The sequence below is a fragment of the Saccostrea echinata genome, unplaced genomic scaffold (genome assembly GCF_033153115.1).
Source record: "Saccostrea echinata isolate AGI-Se365-2 ecotype Australia unplaced genomic scaffold, CSIRO_AGI_Sech_v1 ptg000012l, whole genome shotgun sequence".
Classification (NCBI taxonomy): Eukaryota; Metazoa; Mollusca; class Bivalvia; order Ostreida; family Ostreidae; genus Saccostrea; species Saccostrea echinata.
The window spans coordinates 10,767,554-10,785,000 of NW_026889761.1; the positions used below are offsets into that span (position 1 = coordinate 10,767,554).

General features: G+C 32.6%; 2 protein-coding genes across 2 annotated transcripts in view; both read left to right on the forward strand.

The window, feature by feature from the left end:
- Positions 1-1,986: 1,986 nt before the first annotated feature.
- LOC133185337 (uncharacterized) lies at positions 1,987-12,277 on the forward strand. The gene is made up of 15 exons (XM_061320482.1): positions 1,987-2,063; positions 3,870-3,973; positions 4,336-4,457; positions 7,050-7,190; positions 7,353-7,597; positions 7,712-7,790; positions 8,105-8,278; positions 8,453-8,526; positions 8,624-8,809; positions 8,974-9,147; positions 9,283-9,438; positions 11,216-11,293; positions 11,453-11,636; positions 11,736-11,935; positions 12,026-12,277. Exons 2-15 carry the CDS (start codon positions 3,874-3,876, stop codon positions 12,093-12,095), a joined length of 1,983 nt encoding a protein of 660 aa, XP_061176466.1. The 5' UTR covers positions 1,987-2,063; positions 3,870-3,873; the 3' UTR covers positions 12,096-12,277.
- Positions 12,278-16,575: 4,298 nt separating this feature from the next.
- The window catches only part of LOC133184989 (uncharacterized), a 15,497-nt gene continuing 14,625 nt past the window's right edge, over positions 16,576-17,447 (forward strand). Inside the window, exons 1-2 of the mRNA XM_061320052.1 lie at positions 16,576-16,651; positions 16,858-17,277. Coding sequence (XP_061176036.1) covers positions 16,576-16,651; positions 16,858-17,277 — 496 coding nt within the window. The remainder of the gene's footprint in view (positions 16,652-16,857; positions 17,278-17,447) is intronic.

A 17,447-nucleotide genomic window follows, 5' to 3' on the forward strand; every position in this document is an offset into this window, starting at 1 on the left:
CAGCAACAAAACGATTTATATAAACACTGTCATATACATATGTGGTATATTGTAATACTTTCAATATTTCCAAACCGGTACTACTTTGTACTCTTTCTTATTTTTTTTTTTTATTTTATCATTATTTTTTTCTTTCCTTTTGTAATTTTGCTTCTTTTGCCTTCTGTAACTTTGTTCTTTTTGTTTTTGCTTTCCTCTTTTGTTCATTCTTACTTTTGCTTTAATAATTAATTTACTATGTATTTGCCTTGACCTTGATGTAGGGAGAGGGCTAAAATAGGCTGAGCCTGCTGCCCAATCCTATTCACTCTTACATCTGTGAATAAAATATTGTTTAAATTAAATTCTGATTGAATATTTGAGACTAATCAAATCTATTCGTGAAAGTGTCACAAAATCATTTTCTGTCTAATGTATATGGCCAAAATGTATATTGCTAAAGTATGTTACAATTTAACATTATATACTACATATGTTTATATTACCATGCCACACAACCTTCTTTTGATGTTTGTTATATTTACTCAATGCTATAAGATGTATGTCTTGGGCAATAAAAATTATATATTCAGTTCTATCACCTACATTATTTGTGTAAATTAAGGACATGTACATTGCACAGTGTTAAATACATATCCCAACGTCCAGTGACTTTATGGATAATAATTAATATTGGTAACATATTTTGAAAATTTTGACAATTATGATTGAAAAAAAACATATTTTTTGTGCCCAAATTTACGAGAGTGTTTTGTTTTTCTGCAGGTACAAATCATACTTATGATGTGTTTAGATTTTAAACACTTCTGCTGTTATGTGTTTAGAATTTAAACACTTGGGTTTATGTGTTTAGATATGTTTAATTTCTAAGCACACAAGTGTTTAAAATCTAAACACTTTCTAAGATATGTTTAGGATTTTTACATGTTTAGGAATTAAACATATAAAAAAGGAGGTGACAACAAAGTGTTTAGAAAAGTGTTTGAATTGTAAACACATTTTTTACAGTGTATGCATTGTACAAACTTTGTACTCGTATATGTTTTTTTTTTCTCCATGTTAACTATCCTCGTTTTGAAACAAGTCTATAACGTACATGCAGCCTTATTAATTAGTATACTAATCAATCTCTCAATATTTATATAATTATTTACTTCTCATTTAATTTTCTTTTATTTAGTCAACTTTTTGTCTCACAAAAAGTAAACAAATCTTGTTCTTTGCAAACATGACCAATTGATAAAATGATATTGATATATCTTTATAATTTAAATGTTTTCTTTCATTCTGAGGACACAACAAGAAAGAATCTTAAAGAAAAAAAAATAAAACTGATACTGTGTAAAGCTTCCAATTATGACAATATAATATACACCCTCTCCTTCTGTTGTCTTTAAAAATGAAATTGCAGACTCGGCGTTAAACAATAGCAATCAATCAAAATAAATTCCCATATTGGAAATGATACAGTTAGAAATATTGTGATAAATAGCAAAGCAGCCTTAAAATAATTTTTTCTCCCAATCACAAAATGTTTGCGTTAATAAGAATCCAGCCTTCTTTATGTTAGTTAGTTTTGTAATGACTCAGGTCAGCGTCGTAACCCGTCGGCATAGTTTGGATTAATTAGGAAAAGGGTCTGAGTGATATCCAAATTTTCATATAAATTATATAGTCCAAAGTTCGAATTAAAAAATTAAACAATTTTGTTATTTTAACAGCACATTTTCATAATTAAAAGACAAATACATGTATAGGTCCATATTTCAGATAATAACATATTCAAAGATCGCAGTTTTCATTATACGTGGAGAAAATTCAAACGGTTCTTCCAGCAAATTCGTAAGAATTTTGTTCAGCAACTACACTGTCATCATAGAGAAATTTGGATAATGAGTGTTGATTTTATTGTCTTTTGTACCCCCGAGTTGCCCTACAGTGCGCTAATGACCCCGTCGTGGCCTCTTAAAAACTAACACGAAGTGGCGGAATTGTGCTGTAGAGCTGTCAACGCCTTCTGATGTGTGTAATACTGCACAAGTCTTATGATATCTTTACAATACGTAAGTATATATATTTATTTTCTAATACATTTAACAGAAGTGGTTATTTCGAGAAAAACATTTGTCTGTGTATTTAGGAAAGCGGTGTAATGCATGGTTATTGAGGATGCTAATTTAACTTTCTTTTGTTTACATTTTATATGTCTGAACGTAACGGTGCATAACAGAGTTAGGTTATATGTTAATTTTATTGACGTGTGAATGTGTCAAATTTTATCTACAAGTTAAACTTATGTTAAATTTTTGCAATGATAGCATTTGATGTGAGCTGACGATTTGAATAAATAAAACAGAGTGGTTTGATTTTTTTTTTTCAACGCAAAACGGTTCTTAGTCATGCATTTCATAAAAATAACATCGAGCAACTAATAATTCAGCAAAAACTAACACAGATAAGATTGATTGCCCTTTGAAGAAGTCTGCGTATTATTTATCCCTTAACATGAATAATTTGCCATAATATCTAGACAAATCTTTTTGTAAATTAATAGCATATACCCAAATTCCACTTTGCGTACGTAGACCAGGTGGCAATACTGATACAGACACAATAGGTGATCAACAATTATTTTTAACAGGACATATTTGAAATAATATCAGCAACAAAAAATTAGAAAATAAACATAGCCGATAATCATAGCGAGTAATACACAGTTTTAAGATCTTTAAAAAATATTTCAAAAAAAAAAAAAAAAAAAAAAAAAATGGAAATCGCCGGGGTACTAATTATAGGTGGGTGTATCTACAATTACACACTAAAATCAGACCTGACACTGAGATTTACTATCGCAAAACTACAGGTGCATATACGTTCTGCGGGATCCTGATCTTGATAATTCTTAAATTGATACAATTCCCATTCCTATTACCTATAAGTAGGTAACTGCGTTAACAATAGCAGATTGACCCTGCTGGTCATCGAAAATTTATCTGTTGACAAGCACATCTACGTAAGTATTTTAATATCACTTACAATACGTGAATGTTAAGATATTTCGCTAAATATTGAAAATTCATTATCTAAGCTTAAGAGTAAGAACTGAGAATCGCTCACAATGATTGACCATTGAGCATATGTAATCATATGTACGTGCGGATTAATGACAAGCTGAAACAGACATTTGTATCCTATACTCACGACTTCCGCTAAAAAAGTCTTCGAAATTATAATAAACGAGAGCACTTCTCTCTTGTTAAGAGTACAACATGCGTATAACGACAGCGACTGATCTAAAGCTTAATCTTATTAAAGACATTCTACACCTTTATCACAAATGGTTATGATATAAAATGATACAATTTTACGTTTGTTTTATTATGTTTAGAGTTTTTTCTTTCTGTGTTGTAAATTAATAGAATCCCTTAGCAGAGAATTTTCTGGTATTTTTTCTGAGATATTCGTTAATTTTCGTCATTTAAAAATTGATAGAGGATGAATATAGGAAAAATTCTTTATAAACAAGCAATTAAGTCATGACATATAATACCAAAGTAGACGACTAGAGTGAAAAAAAAAGGTAGAAGAAAAAAAAATCAATTATCATATCAGTTAGAAGTGCTGCTGTACCAGACTATCTTTTTTTTAAGCGGATTAAGGTGTGGTTGTCACCTTGATTCACTCAGATGGTAAAGATGAAAACTAACACAATGATTTTTGTCGAGAGGTACATGTTTATGGAATTCAGTATGAAATTAAATATAAGAATAAAATGTGAATGGAGCTGTTGGATAATATGTCGAGGTTCTTAAATCTACCGTAGTAACGCTATATACCTGGGCCACTACACAAGTACCTTTATTTAACAGAAGCATGAGTCATGAGCACTGGCGTCATAGGCGGGCATATAGTGACGGCCAACGTCCCCGGTCCCACCATCTGCCCCTCAAAGACCTCCCTCGAAAATATGCAGGTACGTACTATATATAATTTAGGGCTAACATTTCTTTTTGTATGGCGCTGCATGTGAGGATACTGTATACCTTCAGCAGAGTATTTTATTGAATATAATTGTTGCTTTCACGTCTAAACTACTTTTTTATGTTTTAAAAATATGTCCCCTTCCCCCAGATTTTTAACTATGAACTTAGAATTGCATGTAAAACTATCAGTCACCTTCGTAAGTATTTACAAGCGCTTTTCGCAATTAACAACTGAAATAATTATAAATAAATAAATGTATATTTGTATACTTTACGATGGATTGCGAAAAACAAAATTCATGAAAACAGATTAAATTATAAATGCTTATGTCTATCCTGTATTAACATGCAGTGACACAGAGCGATGAAAACCTTGCTGTACCGGAATGTCCCCATATGCCGAGGTCGAGTTCTATGCAGTCCTTGAACACAGATTTTGTGGATGCTGCAAGTGATGATTCATTTCAGAAAGAAGTAAACTGTTTTAATCAGTTTAAGTAAAATTTTTCCTTGGGCAGTAGACACTGCGAGGGGTGATCAAAAAGTTCGCGAACTATCTCTATATTTAAAAAACCACAATTCATATCAGAATGAAATTTAGCAAACATATAGTCATACACCAATCGCAACTTCTCGGGCCTTTCCGACTAGCGGAAAAACAACCTCGAATGTATTACGTAGACGCCATGACAACCCCCTTTTCAAAAACTTTGAAATAAATGTGGGAAGACCTCTTATCTGTGGAGTATAGAGTTTAGCTTTATTGAATGTAAAGATATTACCTGAAATATACTTTAGAAGGGACTTATAACTCCGTCTATCCTATATTTAAATAAATAGGAAGTTGTATAAAATTTTAACATCCGGTGATGTTAAAATACTGAAACGCAAAAGAAACGCAACATCCTATTTTAGAGGCGAAAATTATAGAAAGGATATAATTTTGTATCTAAAAAGTACGGATATCTGCACTTTGTAAGTATCGATAGTTTAACGGTTGAATGATTTTCATGCCATAACCGGAAGTTAAGTTTGAGCCCGCTTAACAGAAATGATAAATTGCATGTTTAACAAAACATTTGACAAAAATATGGGGTTTTAAGGGTTTGTATCTGTTTATCATAAGTAATGCAGCAATATTCCGCAAAATAAATTTTTCTTTCGTTTCCGGAAGAGATGCCAAGGCTTCCTGAAAATGACTTAAGTACGCATTTCAAATGCTCTAGCTGGAAAATCTGAAAATAAAGTTGATGGAGAACTGCAGATGCAAAAATGCACGACAACACGCCTCAACAGGCTCATACATATCATTAGCATGAATGATAGTCCGTGGACCGGAAGTCCAAATGTTACTACACTACGCTAGGTTAGAGAAAATTCGACTTCGTCATCTGAAAACGGACATTTAAAAACGGCAAAGAATATTTTTTTTTCGCTCAGATCTCGAGATTGATGAACCTATTGCATCGTGGAAATCAAGCTGCAATTGTTGTGCATGGCAGTCTTCCACGCTATAATTGAAAAGCTGAGTGGGGGGGGGGGGGGGGGTTAATAGTCACGTGTTACTTTCTAAAGTTAAAAGATAATCATTTAACATTGTTATCAAATCTCTGATGTTTTTAAATCGAGTTTAACTCAACTGTAATCAGTTTTGAAAATCATTAGTTAAAAGGTTCAAATATTTGTAGATTACTGCTTGTTGCGTTTCTTTTGCGTTTCAGTATACATTCGAGGTTGTTTTTCCGACCTCTTACGGAAAGACCCGAGATGAATTTTGATGCGATTGAGTCGTACACATGTTAAATTATAAATAGCAGATGTTAAATAATGTTTTGTTCCGTGTTTGTAACGTCACAATGTGAAAATGACGTCAGTATGTAGGTAACTTGTGACAAAAAATGGTTGAACCAGTCGTACTCAAGCAACAAACGGCTGTAAAGTTTAACGTATATCTCTGAAATTCTTTGCAGTAGAATATGATAATTTGTACAAGGTTTATGAAGACAAAAGACTTACCAGAAGTTCAATAATTAATTGGATTGAATGTTTAATGAAGGCATGGAGATGGTTTAAAATAATGTTTGTTCTGTTGCCCAGGGAAAGCAAGCCCGAAAAAAAGATGTGTCCTTAGTTGAGCAATAATTTATTTTGAAAGATCGCCAAGTTACAGTAAGAAAAATAGTTGAATATGTGAGCAACAATATAATTACTAAATTCCTAAAATATCGTTTACTTTAGACTTTAAACATACATGTATGAGATTTGAAAAAAAGAAGGCTCCCATACTTTTTCCACATTGGATAAACGACGCCCCCCGAGACAGAGGACTCGGGATGTGATGGTCACCATGCTAATTCTGGGAAGGGATATCCTTATCCACCAATCCTATAAGCCCTTTCACGGTAACTGCAGTACTGCTCTTCTGCAGGGCAAATTGATAACGTTTGGCGAAGATTTTGTTGATAGATAATCAAATGACGTTTTTCAAACAATTACTTTAACGTCATATTTCACCAAAATATATCATTTTGCCCTGCAAAAGTGTAGTACCACAGTTATCATGAAAGGGTCTACTGTCGAGATTTGGCCATTCCTGACAGATGTGTCCTCTACAAAAATTTACAATTTTTCAATTTAAATTTGCTTGCGTGGTAAGAAATATAAGACTCGGAAAAATTTCATAGCTTCTGTGAACGGACCGCTTGGAAGCATGTCACAAGACCGCCTGGATCACGTGATTCGCGCATGGGCAGAACAATGGCAGATGTGCATTTAAATAGGAGAGGACTACTTTAAAAAATAATGAACACTGAAACCTTATTTTATTTCTTTTAAGGAAGTGATTCAATTAGTTCGGGAACTTTTTGATCACCCCTCGTACTGTAAAGAACATTTTCCCTTATTATTAATTTATTAATTTCTCGGAAAATGTGCTATATTTTCCAATCGCAATACAAAAAGTCAGCTATGGCAGCTAGTACTGATGACTTATTGTATAATATTTCAAGTTTCTTTACAGGATTTACAGAAGTGCGATTGATAATTACACGTTGATTAAATTTCAAGGTAGCAGAGAAAACACAGATGTATTTTGTTGGGAAACAAGAAGCGGAGACTGAAGTCTTTTTGGACAGAATTATCAAAAAAGAAGGCAGCAAAGACCGTGCATTGCTTTTCATTGTGTCAGAAATAATGAACGAAAATAAGGTAAGCCTTTCTCAAGCAGTTAGAACTTAATAAATTATCTAGAATAAAATTCTGTACCAAAACCGTATTAAGGAAAACCATATATCCTTATTTAACGAGTTTATTGTAGTATTGCACGTGTAGTTTTAACACAACAGGGGGGAAAATTTCTGCATTTTTCAGGTGCAAATGTTAATTAATAGCTTACTGCACCGTGGTGCTAATCCTTCTGCTAGCAATAAGGATATGTGGACACCATTACACTATGCCGTCAAGAAAAACTATAAAGGTGTCTGTTCTAAACTACTGGAGCATGAGGCTTGGCCAGATGCACGTGACAAAAAAGGGGTTATGCCATATACACTTGCATTCGAGGCAGGAAATGACGACATTGCCGCCATGCTCATTACATACATGAGCAATGAATTGTACGTGACATTAATCTTAAATGTTGCTGCTTTTCTTGTTTCGTTATGACAGCAGTGTTTTTTCAATTTAAAGTGATCATTGATAATACGTACTAGTAATTACTTCCATTACAGTGTTCGTAAAATATACAGCAGCGATAAGAATGCACCCGCCGAATTTAGTTTTCATACTCTTCTAAACAAAAATATGCAGGTATGTACATTTAAGAACCTGCTCGCACTTCTGATGTTTTCAGAGGTTGTTTGCTAGTAATTTGTATTGTTTAATTAAACTTTTAGCATGATTTTATTAAGTATCTGAAGTAAGACAAAACGTATTTAAAAAGTCTTTAGTTAGTTTTTATAAGTGGTAGACCAAGTACATGTTATCTTGGAAATTGACCATTCTTAATTGCAAAAAAAGTCACAATTAAGATAAGAAAAGATATAGAAATGATGATATTTTGATATTGTTCTATATTTGGTGTAAATATTTATAATCGGTTTTCATAACACTTTACATTTAAGAAAACAATCCTGGCTGTGTTGGATTGCATGATAGACCCAGTCAGTCCTAGTGGTGATGTATGTGTGTATTACAATGTCCTAGAGGCAGATGGATATGGACGAGTTCCGACGGATTCTCATTTCAATCCACGGTCAAAATCCGGGCTGCAGATCATAGCAAAGAGTGGTAATAAAGTAAGTATTTCAAGTATAAGTAAATGTTCACACACAACCTCACACCCAATTACAAGAACAAGGTCCCTATTTTGTGTACATTTGTCTTTGCCTTTCAAATTATCACAACGCCAAATATTGTATGATGTCTAGAATGTATTTTTTTAAAAAAATATCCTTTGCCTTTTTTTAAAGACTATAGTCTACCATGATGTTGTTCGTTTACTTATACGCAGGAAGTGGAAAGAATACGCCAGATTCCGTTTTTTGTAAGCTATATTGCGACTAAAATGATACTTTTGTGAGGTTTTTATATAAATGTTAAATTTAGGATAATCTTCTACTTTTCTTTCTTTTAAATTGCAGAATAAATTCCTTATTTTACATAATTACCCTGATAACCATTACATTTTCCGCCATTGTTGCCAGTTCAACACCTGATCCATCAGTTTATGACCTTTCTGCTCTACAAATTGGGCGCGCAGTCTGTGAAATCTGGTCGCTTGGAATGGCCATCCTAACGCTTTTCTCGGAATTAAATCAATTGCGTAAGTACGTATAGATTTCACATTTCTGAATTAAATTCCATTACTAGACAAGTTAGTCTTTCTGTTTAGTGTTTCTAAGGGCAAATTATTCCTATGAATGTTAAAATGCCCTTCTGTTCAATAACCTTTCATCAGAAAATGAAGTAAACTTAGAATTTCAATACCTAGACATCGCTTGGAGTATTGGCAGGATGCATTTAACTGGATTGATCTTTCCTCCTCCATATTGATAATTATAATCTTACCATTACGATTTACCCAGACGTCGGAGCAATGGTTTGTATTCTCAGCTGCTTATCTACTTTGGACAGTGAGAATATTCAAATACGCTGCTGTTTTCAGGTGAGCATAGTACGTAAGCTTCAGGGTTTTTTTGGTCTATTTTTTGTCTGTTTACTGCATATGAAAAAAAATACTCTCATAGTTAGTACAGTTTATAAGAATAAATAATAAACTTGCAATGCTTATTTTCTTCAGACAAACGGGAGCATATGCCCAGATTTTATGGAGGATTCTTATTCATGATATTTTCCAGTTCACCACTTTCTTTCTCTTTATCCTCTTGGCCTTCAGTGGATGTCTTCTTTTGTCTCTTCGTGGAGAAGGCTCATTGGAACAGTTTCATGAAAGCAGGTGATATTCTAACGCAGGAAACCAAAGAACAATGTAAAGAAATGCATGGGTTTTCCTCAAATCCATTTTCTAAACTTTACTTTCACAATTCATATCTTATCCAAGACTTGTTTTTCTACACTGTAAAAACAGTGTTTAGATCCTAAACACAAAACTAAACACATAATTTGTTTCACTTTTTTTTTTACACGTTTAGCTCTAAACATGTCTCATTTCTAGACACGTAGACTTCATGTGTTTAGTAGCTAAACATGTTTACTCCCTAAACACTTTTAGCTAAACACATAATTTGTTTCACTTTTTTTTACGCGTTTAGCTCTAAACACGTCTCATTTCTAAACACATTTTAACTTCAGTTGTTAAGTTGCTTAACATGTTTAGTTCTACAACATTGGTTCCAGAACAATTGTTTACATATTGATAAACGATTACAAGAAAACTGAATGTATTTGATAAGTTTTCTAGAAATACAGCATATTAATGCACTGGTATGTACATATAGATAACAACATTTTTAACTTCAAAGGTACCCGTATCACAAGAAAGGAACGACTAACAATAACATAACTGAACATTTAAACATAGATTTATTATAAAGAATTTAAATTAAATATACATGTATGCTTAAACATAATCATTTATTATAGTTAATTTCAATATTAATCAGCTCAGCAAGCAGTTTCTCCTCACATCAGTAACAAAATGTTCATCTTTATTAACGTTCAGCCCGTCCTTCACTAGCAACACATACAGTGTATAATTTGTATCCATCCACGACTGTCAGGAGTCAGTAAGTAATCCACTTCCAATGTACAAGAATGGTATTCAAAACTATCGAACAGTAGACTTTTCAAATTCCAGTTTCCTCTAGAATGTGAGAAATGCTGAATTGTAACAACAAATGCACTTGAACTTGGAGATGACACCAGTTACTCTGATACATGTGTTTTTGCTTTTAAGTTCGATCTGGACCATATCCTGAAAGAAAGAAATTTAAATTATAGTAAAGTATGCTCCTCACTGTACATTTGTTTGATAGACATTATTATGCAACTTTAAGTGAAACTCATTTTTAAAACTACAATATAGTACTAATACTGATATAGATGTTTTTAATGAAATTCGATATAGATACTCTCTAGCTTTCATGAATGCAAAATAACCAAAGGAAATCTTGATCTACATTCATGTGCAACTGCATGTTTATTTATGTTGCTCATTGTGGTCAATTCATGTAAAATAAAAATAGTAAACAGACCTTTTATCGTAGTAATAAAATGCCTTTCAAATGTACTTCACAACCTCTTCATGGTTACCACTTTGGTTATCATTCACATCCTTTGATACATCTTCTTTAGCTTACATTGGGATTTTCTTTGTTTCGATAACCGCTCTAATTAACGTTCAAATACATGTATATTCGCGTCACTTCCGGGAAGATAACTCTGTATTTGAAAGAAAAGTGTTCAATTTCTAAACACTTACATCTAAATACGTATTATATCTAAACACGTTTAGATATAACACATGTTTAGACGTAAGTGTTTAGTTTTTAAACATAATATTAAACATGTTTAGGTCTAAACACGTAATGGAAGTGTTTATTTTCTAAACACAGTTTTTACAGTGTAATGATGGTAATGAAAAACATATCATCCCCATGGGAAGTAGGGTGTCAGCTTTGGGGAAAAAATGATGACCTTTTGTTTTTAAATAGCCATACCTTGTATTGTAAACAAAGTTTTTGTTAATGTAACGTTATGATATCATCTTGTAGTTCATTCTGGTCAATCCTATTTGTTGGTGTCAGGATCCTGATAGAAGCAGAGAGAATTATAGAATATACAGAACTTCAGTAAGTGTCCAATGAAAGATTTTGTCTGCTAGAAATCTAAACAAAATGCTTCTTTTCATGAGCCTTATTAAGAAAGAAAAAATAATTTTTCATATTTCTATGGAAAATACCAGTAAATGTATGCAACCTAGGTAAAATTTACCTTTCATTCCACTGTAGGACTATGAGTCTTATCATCATGGTGGTATTTCTGTTTACAATCTGTGTCCTTCTACTAAACATTCTGATAGCTCAACTCAGTGACACTTACCAAAATGTCCAGCAGGACGCTCAGAGGGGGTTAGAGGTCAACAGAGCCTGGATTGTTGCTCGTGTTGAACTGAATAGTCTTTATATTGGACAGGTATAGCCTCGTTTGAAGTATAAGTGATTGAAAAGAAAAGTAGGTTGTGTTGTTTTATATAATTATCATTTACTTTTAACTCTTGACTTTGCTCTTTAGGGACATCGAACAACACATTACAAAGAAAGTGAAAACATTTATGATGTGAGAGATGTGCTAGAAAAATGGGAAAGCCCTCCATTAAATGAGATGAACAAGTATATTCAAGATATATGGGAGGGTCTTGATTCTCACAAAATGAACCTGTTGACGATTAGAAATAGATTGGCAAGACAAGAATCGGCTTTGTCTAAAATCCAGTAAGTCGATTTAGGGTGTGATCGTGTTAAAAATGTGTTTTTATTCCCTTTGAATATTTCTTATTTACACGATAAAATTTTCATTTTCAGAGATACACTGGATAAACTTTTGGAATTGGAGGAAAAGAGGCAAGAGCTTTCCGAATTTCAACATTCATAGAAATTTACTGACCGTTTGAAGTGTCCTATAACACTACTTCCGAACCCTAATTGTTTATCTTAAAAATCTTACTGTAGATTAGCTGTTTCCTTGATTTCTTTGAAGCTTTACATATAATTTTGAATTACTTTCTTATGTTTAATGATGTACTAGTATATTGAGAATTATAAGATTTAAATTGTTGTTTGTGGTTGCTTGTCCTTATATGCTGTGCACTGGAAAGTATAATTGTAGATAAGGAAAAGTATGTTAAAAGTATGAAATTATGCATTCATGCATAGTAACAATGTGACTGTTGCCATAGCAACAAAATAGAAGTCAAAATTGTAAAAATATGGAGTTTTTCACCTTTTCTCCAAGAAACGCAGACATACTGACAAATAAATAATGCATTCCCTCCAGAGTAGTGGCTCATGCTTTTCAAATAAAACATGCAAATAATTATTTTTTAAATAGTTTTTAGCTCTTCTGCTCAAAACTAAGAATTATGCGATCGTCATCTGTCAATCTGTCTTTGTAGCTGTCTGTTTTTCTGGTAAAGTAATCATTTTTTTTAAACTGTTGCTCTTCTGACAGTTTTCGTCCGATTTCAATAAATCTTGGAATACAAATAGACTTGGCTGATATAAATAGGTTTTTATTGGTTTTGGTTTTGATGAACGGCGTTGCCATGGTTTCATAAAGTGAACATTTCTATGAATTCCTCTTTAATCTATTACTTCTCTTTAAAATGTTTTCTGATTTCAAGTAAAATTTCATTCAAATAAAATTTGTATCACGGGTATATTAACAATATCAAATTTTAAAAAATCATTGAATTATGTTTTTTAAAAGAATTTTTTTCTGTATCTACTCTTATACATGCAATAAAAAAATTAATAAACTTTATTTTGGTAAACAAAGTATGAAGTTTAGTCAAGTGGTAGATGGATGGTATTTAGAAGCAACCACTACGACACAAATGAACAAACAGATATTGCAACAATATGCAATTCATGCTTGGTTCCCTTAGAACAACTGTATAAGCATCATTTCTTTCTCATATACCGGTCATGGTAGCCTAGTGTTATAGCGTTTGCTTTGTGATTGGGAGGCCCGGGTTTGATTCTCGTTCACCGCACTGTGTCAAACCTAAGACGTAAACTTAGGAAGTCACTGTTCCTTCGCTGAGCCCCGGAATTGGAAGTAAAAATCACGGGTCTTTCGGATGAGACCTTAAAAACCGAGGTCCCGTGTCACGGTAGGCGTTGGCACGATAAAGATCCCTCACTGCTCAATGACCCGGAGTGTTAAATAAAGGTCTAAATTTGAAGCCCTTAACGGCTTATGGTGACGTTTCTATATGAGTGAAAAATTCTTGAATGGGACGTTAAACATTATGCAATCAAAATTTCTCACATATATGTATATATTTCCTAATTTCAAATTTTGCTGAAATCTGTTAACAATTTATGGTTCCTATAATGTTTCTAATACCTTATCTACCATAGAAGTATCCATCAAGACATCACTTCTTGTAGCATACACTCTGTAAGTGAAATGTAGTCTAGTCCCAGGTTGTAGTCTTGTCTCATATTCTCAAATGAAGCAAGAGAAAAAGGAAAATAAGTCAATAAATCATGGAAATTCAAGAAGAAAGTTCTTGAAATTCTTTTAGAATTCCTTGATAGAGTCCAGTCTTATTTCTCGGATCTGCACTGCATGGACCTGTCAGCTCCGCAGTAAATTTGCTGATAGTACTATACAACAAGAAGAATTACATGTAGTTCACTTATTCCACCACCTCTAAACACGTCTAAATACATGTTCATTAGCGAGGGAATTTGAAGTTTTGAACAGAATAAGTATAAAATATCAATTTAATAACCTGCATTTTCTTAATACAAGAATATCAAAGTTTTCAATTTGTTTGCAATTTGTTAGTGTCAGTGTACTCTAGTGCAAATGTTCATTGACAAGTAATTCACATATATAAAAAGAGTGCTTTATCTTAAAATAAACAAAACTACATATATGGTCCTGGTACAAAGTACTGTCTAAAAAAATGTCGTTTTATGTAAATCAGATGACGTACTTAATTATAAAAGTGCAGTCTAAATCTGAAAATTAATTGATATATTTTCTAGAGTAATATCAACATATTACAGCTAAATTCATGCTTTAGTAAAACCCAACTGAAGGCACGGATCTCAATTATCTTTTAAAAAATCTTAAGTTATAATGAACGTTTAACTTTGAGTTTGATTATTTGACTAACTATTATTATTTGAGAGATGTGGGGAGAGATTGGGATACTGACATAAATGGACAATATTTACCTTACTGTTATGATTCTACAGTCAGTATCTTTATAATATTGTAATGTTTCAAATGCAAATAGATTATACTGCGTTATAGCGAATCAAAATATTCCTTGATATGCATATGCACTCCTTGCATGCCTGGTTTTTTTTAAATGAAATGCACTTTGTATCCTACACATTCTGAATTTCTCTTTACATAGTATAGCAGTCTTAAGATGATGGCGATGATACTTTTATATGGTTGATAGTGAGATTGTAAATAGCAGTTACTTGTCTTTGTATCCTGAATACTGGTATGTATTACTGTAGATAAAGAAAAGAGAAAAGTTTATACGGTTACAATGATTAAATTTCTGGATTGAAGAAAAATCTGATAAGATTTTTCCAGCTGAAATCTATTGATTTTACTTGGAATTGTAACAGTACAGGAGGTTAAAGTAAATATTTATTAAAAGGGAAAATTTTACACGTGATGAAAATAAAACTTTGATTTTAAGATATAGGAAAAAAATAACTTTGAAGTTATATTTTGTATATTTGAATTTTCGGGTTATTTAGGTCAGTCGGTGATCTATTGCTATCAGTTTCTGCCAAGCAAACTGCGTAATTTAAGTATTCGTTCATTTACGTGCTGATTCAACGTGTCATTTACACAATTTTTAAACTAGCAAACTAGCAAAATAATAAGGGCCGTTTATAATATAATTATAAATAAATATAATTATTATACCTGTATTATATGTAAATGCGTATATATAAGAATCAAACTTTAGAAATTTCCATATAATTTTGGGAGAGGGAAACATAAGTGTGTTTGTTACTTGTTCTATGTATACCCTGTCGTATCAATTATAGGGGTTTACCTTTGAAGTGGTTTAAATTCAAATACAGAGAATAGATTATATCGGTTTTTGCACTATTCAACAATTACAGTGCGAGAAGACAACACGAAAGATGTCACTTTGAACATTGCATATCTTGTCAAGATCGATAAACCTCTCACCTGCGCATTCAGGTAACCTGTTATTTGAACATCTGTTTACGAAAAAAGACTTTCTCTCACGTGAGAGGTACGTTTTACATGTTTTAAGTTACATGTATATACATTTTAAGAATAAATAACAAAAACAAGAAGAAAAGTTTACTGGACAATTAATCAGATTATTACTCAGATGGCCTACTGCTATCCGTTCTCAATCGTCCGTCGTCGTGCAGTACTGTCTTCCATCGGTTGAAAACTTCTGAACATCTTCAGTTTCCCCTCTTGAGCTACTGACCAAATCTCAACCAATTTTTGAAATATACATGTTGCATTTCTGGGAAATAGAAAGCAAAACGCAATTTTCATGGTCTCTACTTTCCTGGGATCTGAGGGGTGGGGTCCCAAATCATCGAAATTAATGAACATCTACCAGTCCACTTTTGTTTGATCGTCTTACCAAAATCGTAAAATTCCTGGCGCCTTGGTCCATGGCTCTGGCTTTAGGGTGGCGTTTTATTGGTCATACTGGAAATTCGTTAAGACTTTGATCATGTTGATTTCTGCTTTTTCATGAATTTTGGTAATATTTTAATTCATTAATTTATTTATTTCAATACGGTCAATTTAAATATCGGCTCTGCATAACCCCTATTTTCGGTGAAATCTCTCAGGTCCTGCTGTCCAGCTGATCAATAATCAAACTTTTTAAATATGATTTTTTAACATTGTACATTACCTTTATTGTTTTATAAATACATTTTGGATCAATTTTACGCAAACATCAGTTATAAAGAGGAAACACAACGTGACATTTTATAAGTGCTCTTTTAAGAGACTAAAATACTGAGTTATTGATTATTTCAAAGCGAACTTCTCCTTCTAACCTTGCCAACTCCAATAAAGCGATATATTTTGTTGTGCAAATAATATGCATATTACAACAGGTATTTGAAAATCTAAATATAATTCGCAAATATCTGTTGAGACGAGATAATCCTCTTGCAAGACATCAAACTTCCTGATTGTCTAAATGATCGAATATTTATATCGATTAACGAAGACGCCATATCTTTCTCACATCATTGTGAGATATATATAAAATAGATATCAGATAAGATACTGAAATCATCTCCCCTACAAGACGTTAGACACCCTAACTTTGGACCAATATAGGTACAGTTTGTTTTATTGCACGATGGAGTCTCTACGTACCCTGCCGTGCTTTGTGCACTTTTTGGTGATTTTAGGATTTTCCTGTTCTTTAATTCGAGGTTTGTCCGCAGATTACTTTTAGGTTTATAAATTTTTCAAACACACTGCAATCCTTCAGATGCTGTACATTAGAAAAACTTTTCATTTAATTTATAACTGTTGTATGAAATATTTGATAGAAGATTTAGTATATAGGCGGCATTTAAACTGTAGAACTACTTAGGATCTTATCGCTGATCTTTGTTTATATTTATTACTGTATTAGGAGATGTTTCATTCACTCACGAATTGGCACAGAACTCGAGTCCTGCGTGCTATGGATCAGATTATACAAGTTTTGTGAATGCCGGTTGTAATAAGGGTTCTGAACAACAAGTTGTTTTTCCAGTAAAAGTGGTAGCAGGTGCAAAACCAAATTCCACAGGATGTATGGATATTGATAACGATTACATTGACAAAGACAGTGCATATTACAACAAATGTTGTAAACAAATAAATACAATTGATTGTGTTGATGAGTATATTGGTCCGAATAGGACTACGTTCATGATCAACTGTATTGGTAGAAGACAATGTGAAAAATCGCGTGTCATATGGAAATTAACGAGGAATATGAGCTGTTCCCCCAATGAAACGTGGAAGGACGTTTCAAACTATGCGTATTTAGAATACTACTGCATTGACAGTGAGTAAATTATTTAATCAAAAATGGTCCTTAATGAAAAGAAACAGCTTTTATGTTTCAAGCAATTACTTTACCAGTATTACAATTCTTTGAAAATATGCACGAACAGAATTATTTATACAGAGAAAATGACACAAAACTCAGTATAGAATTTATACTTATTTATTGTG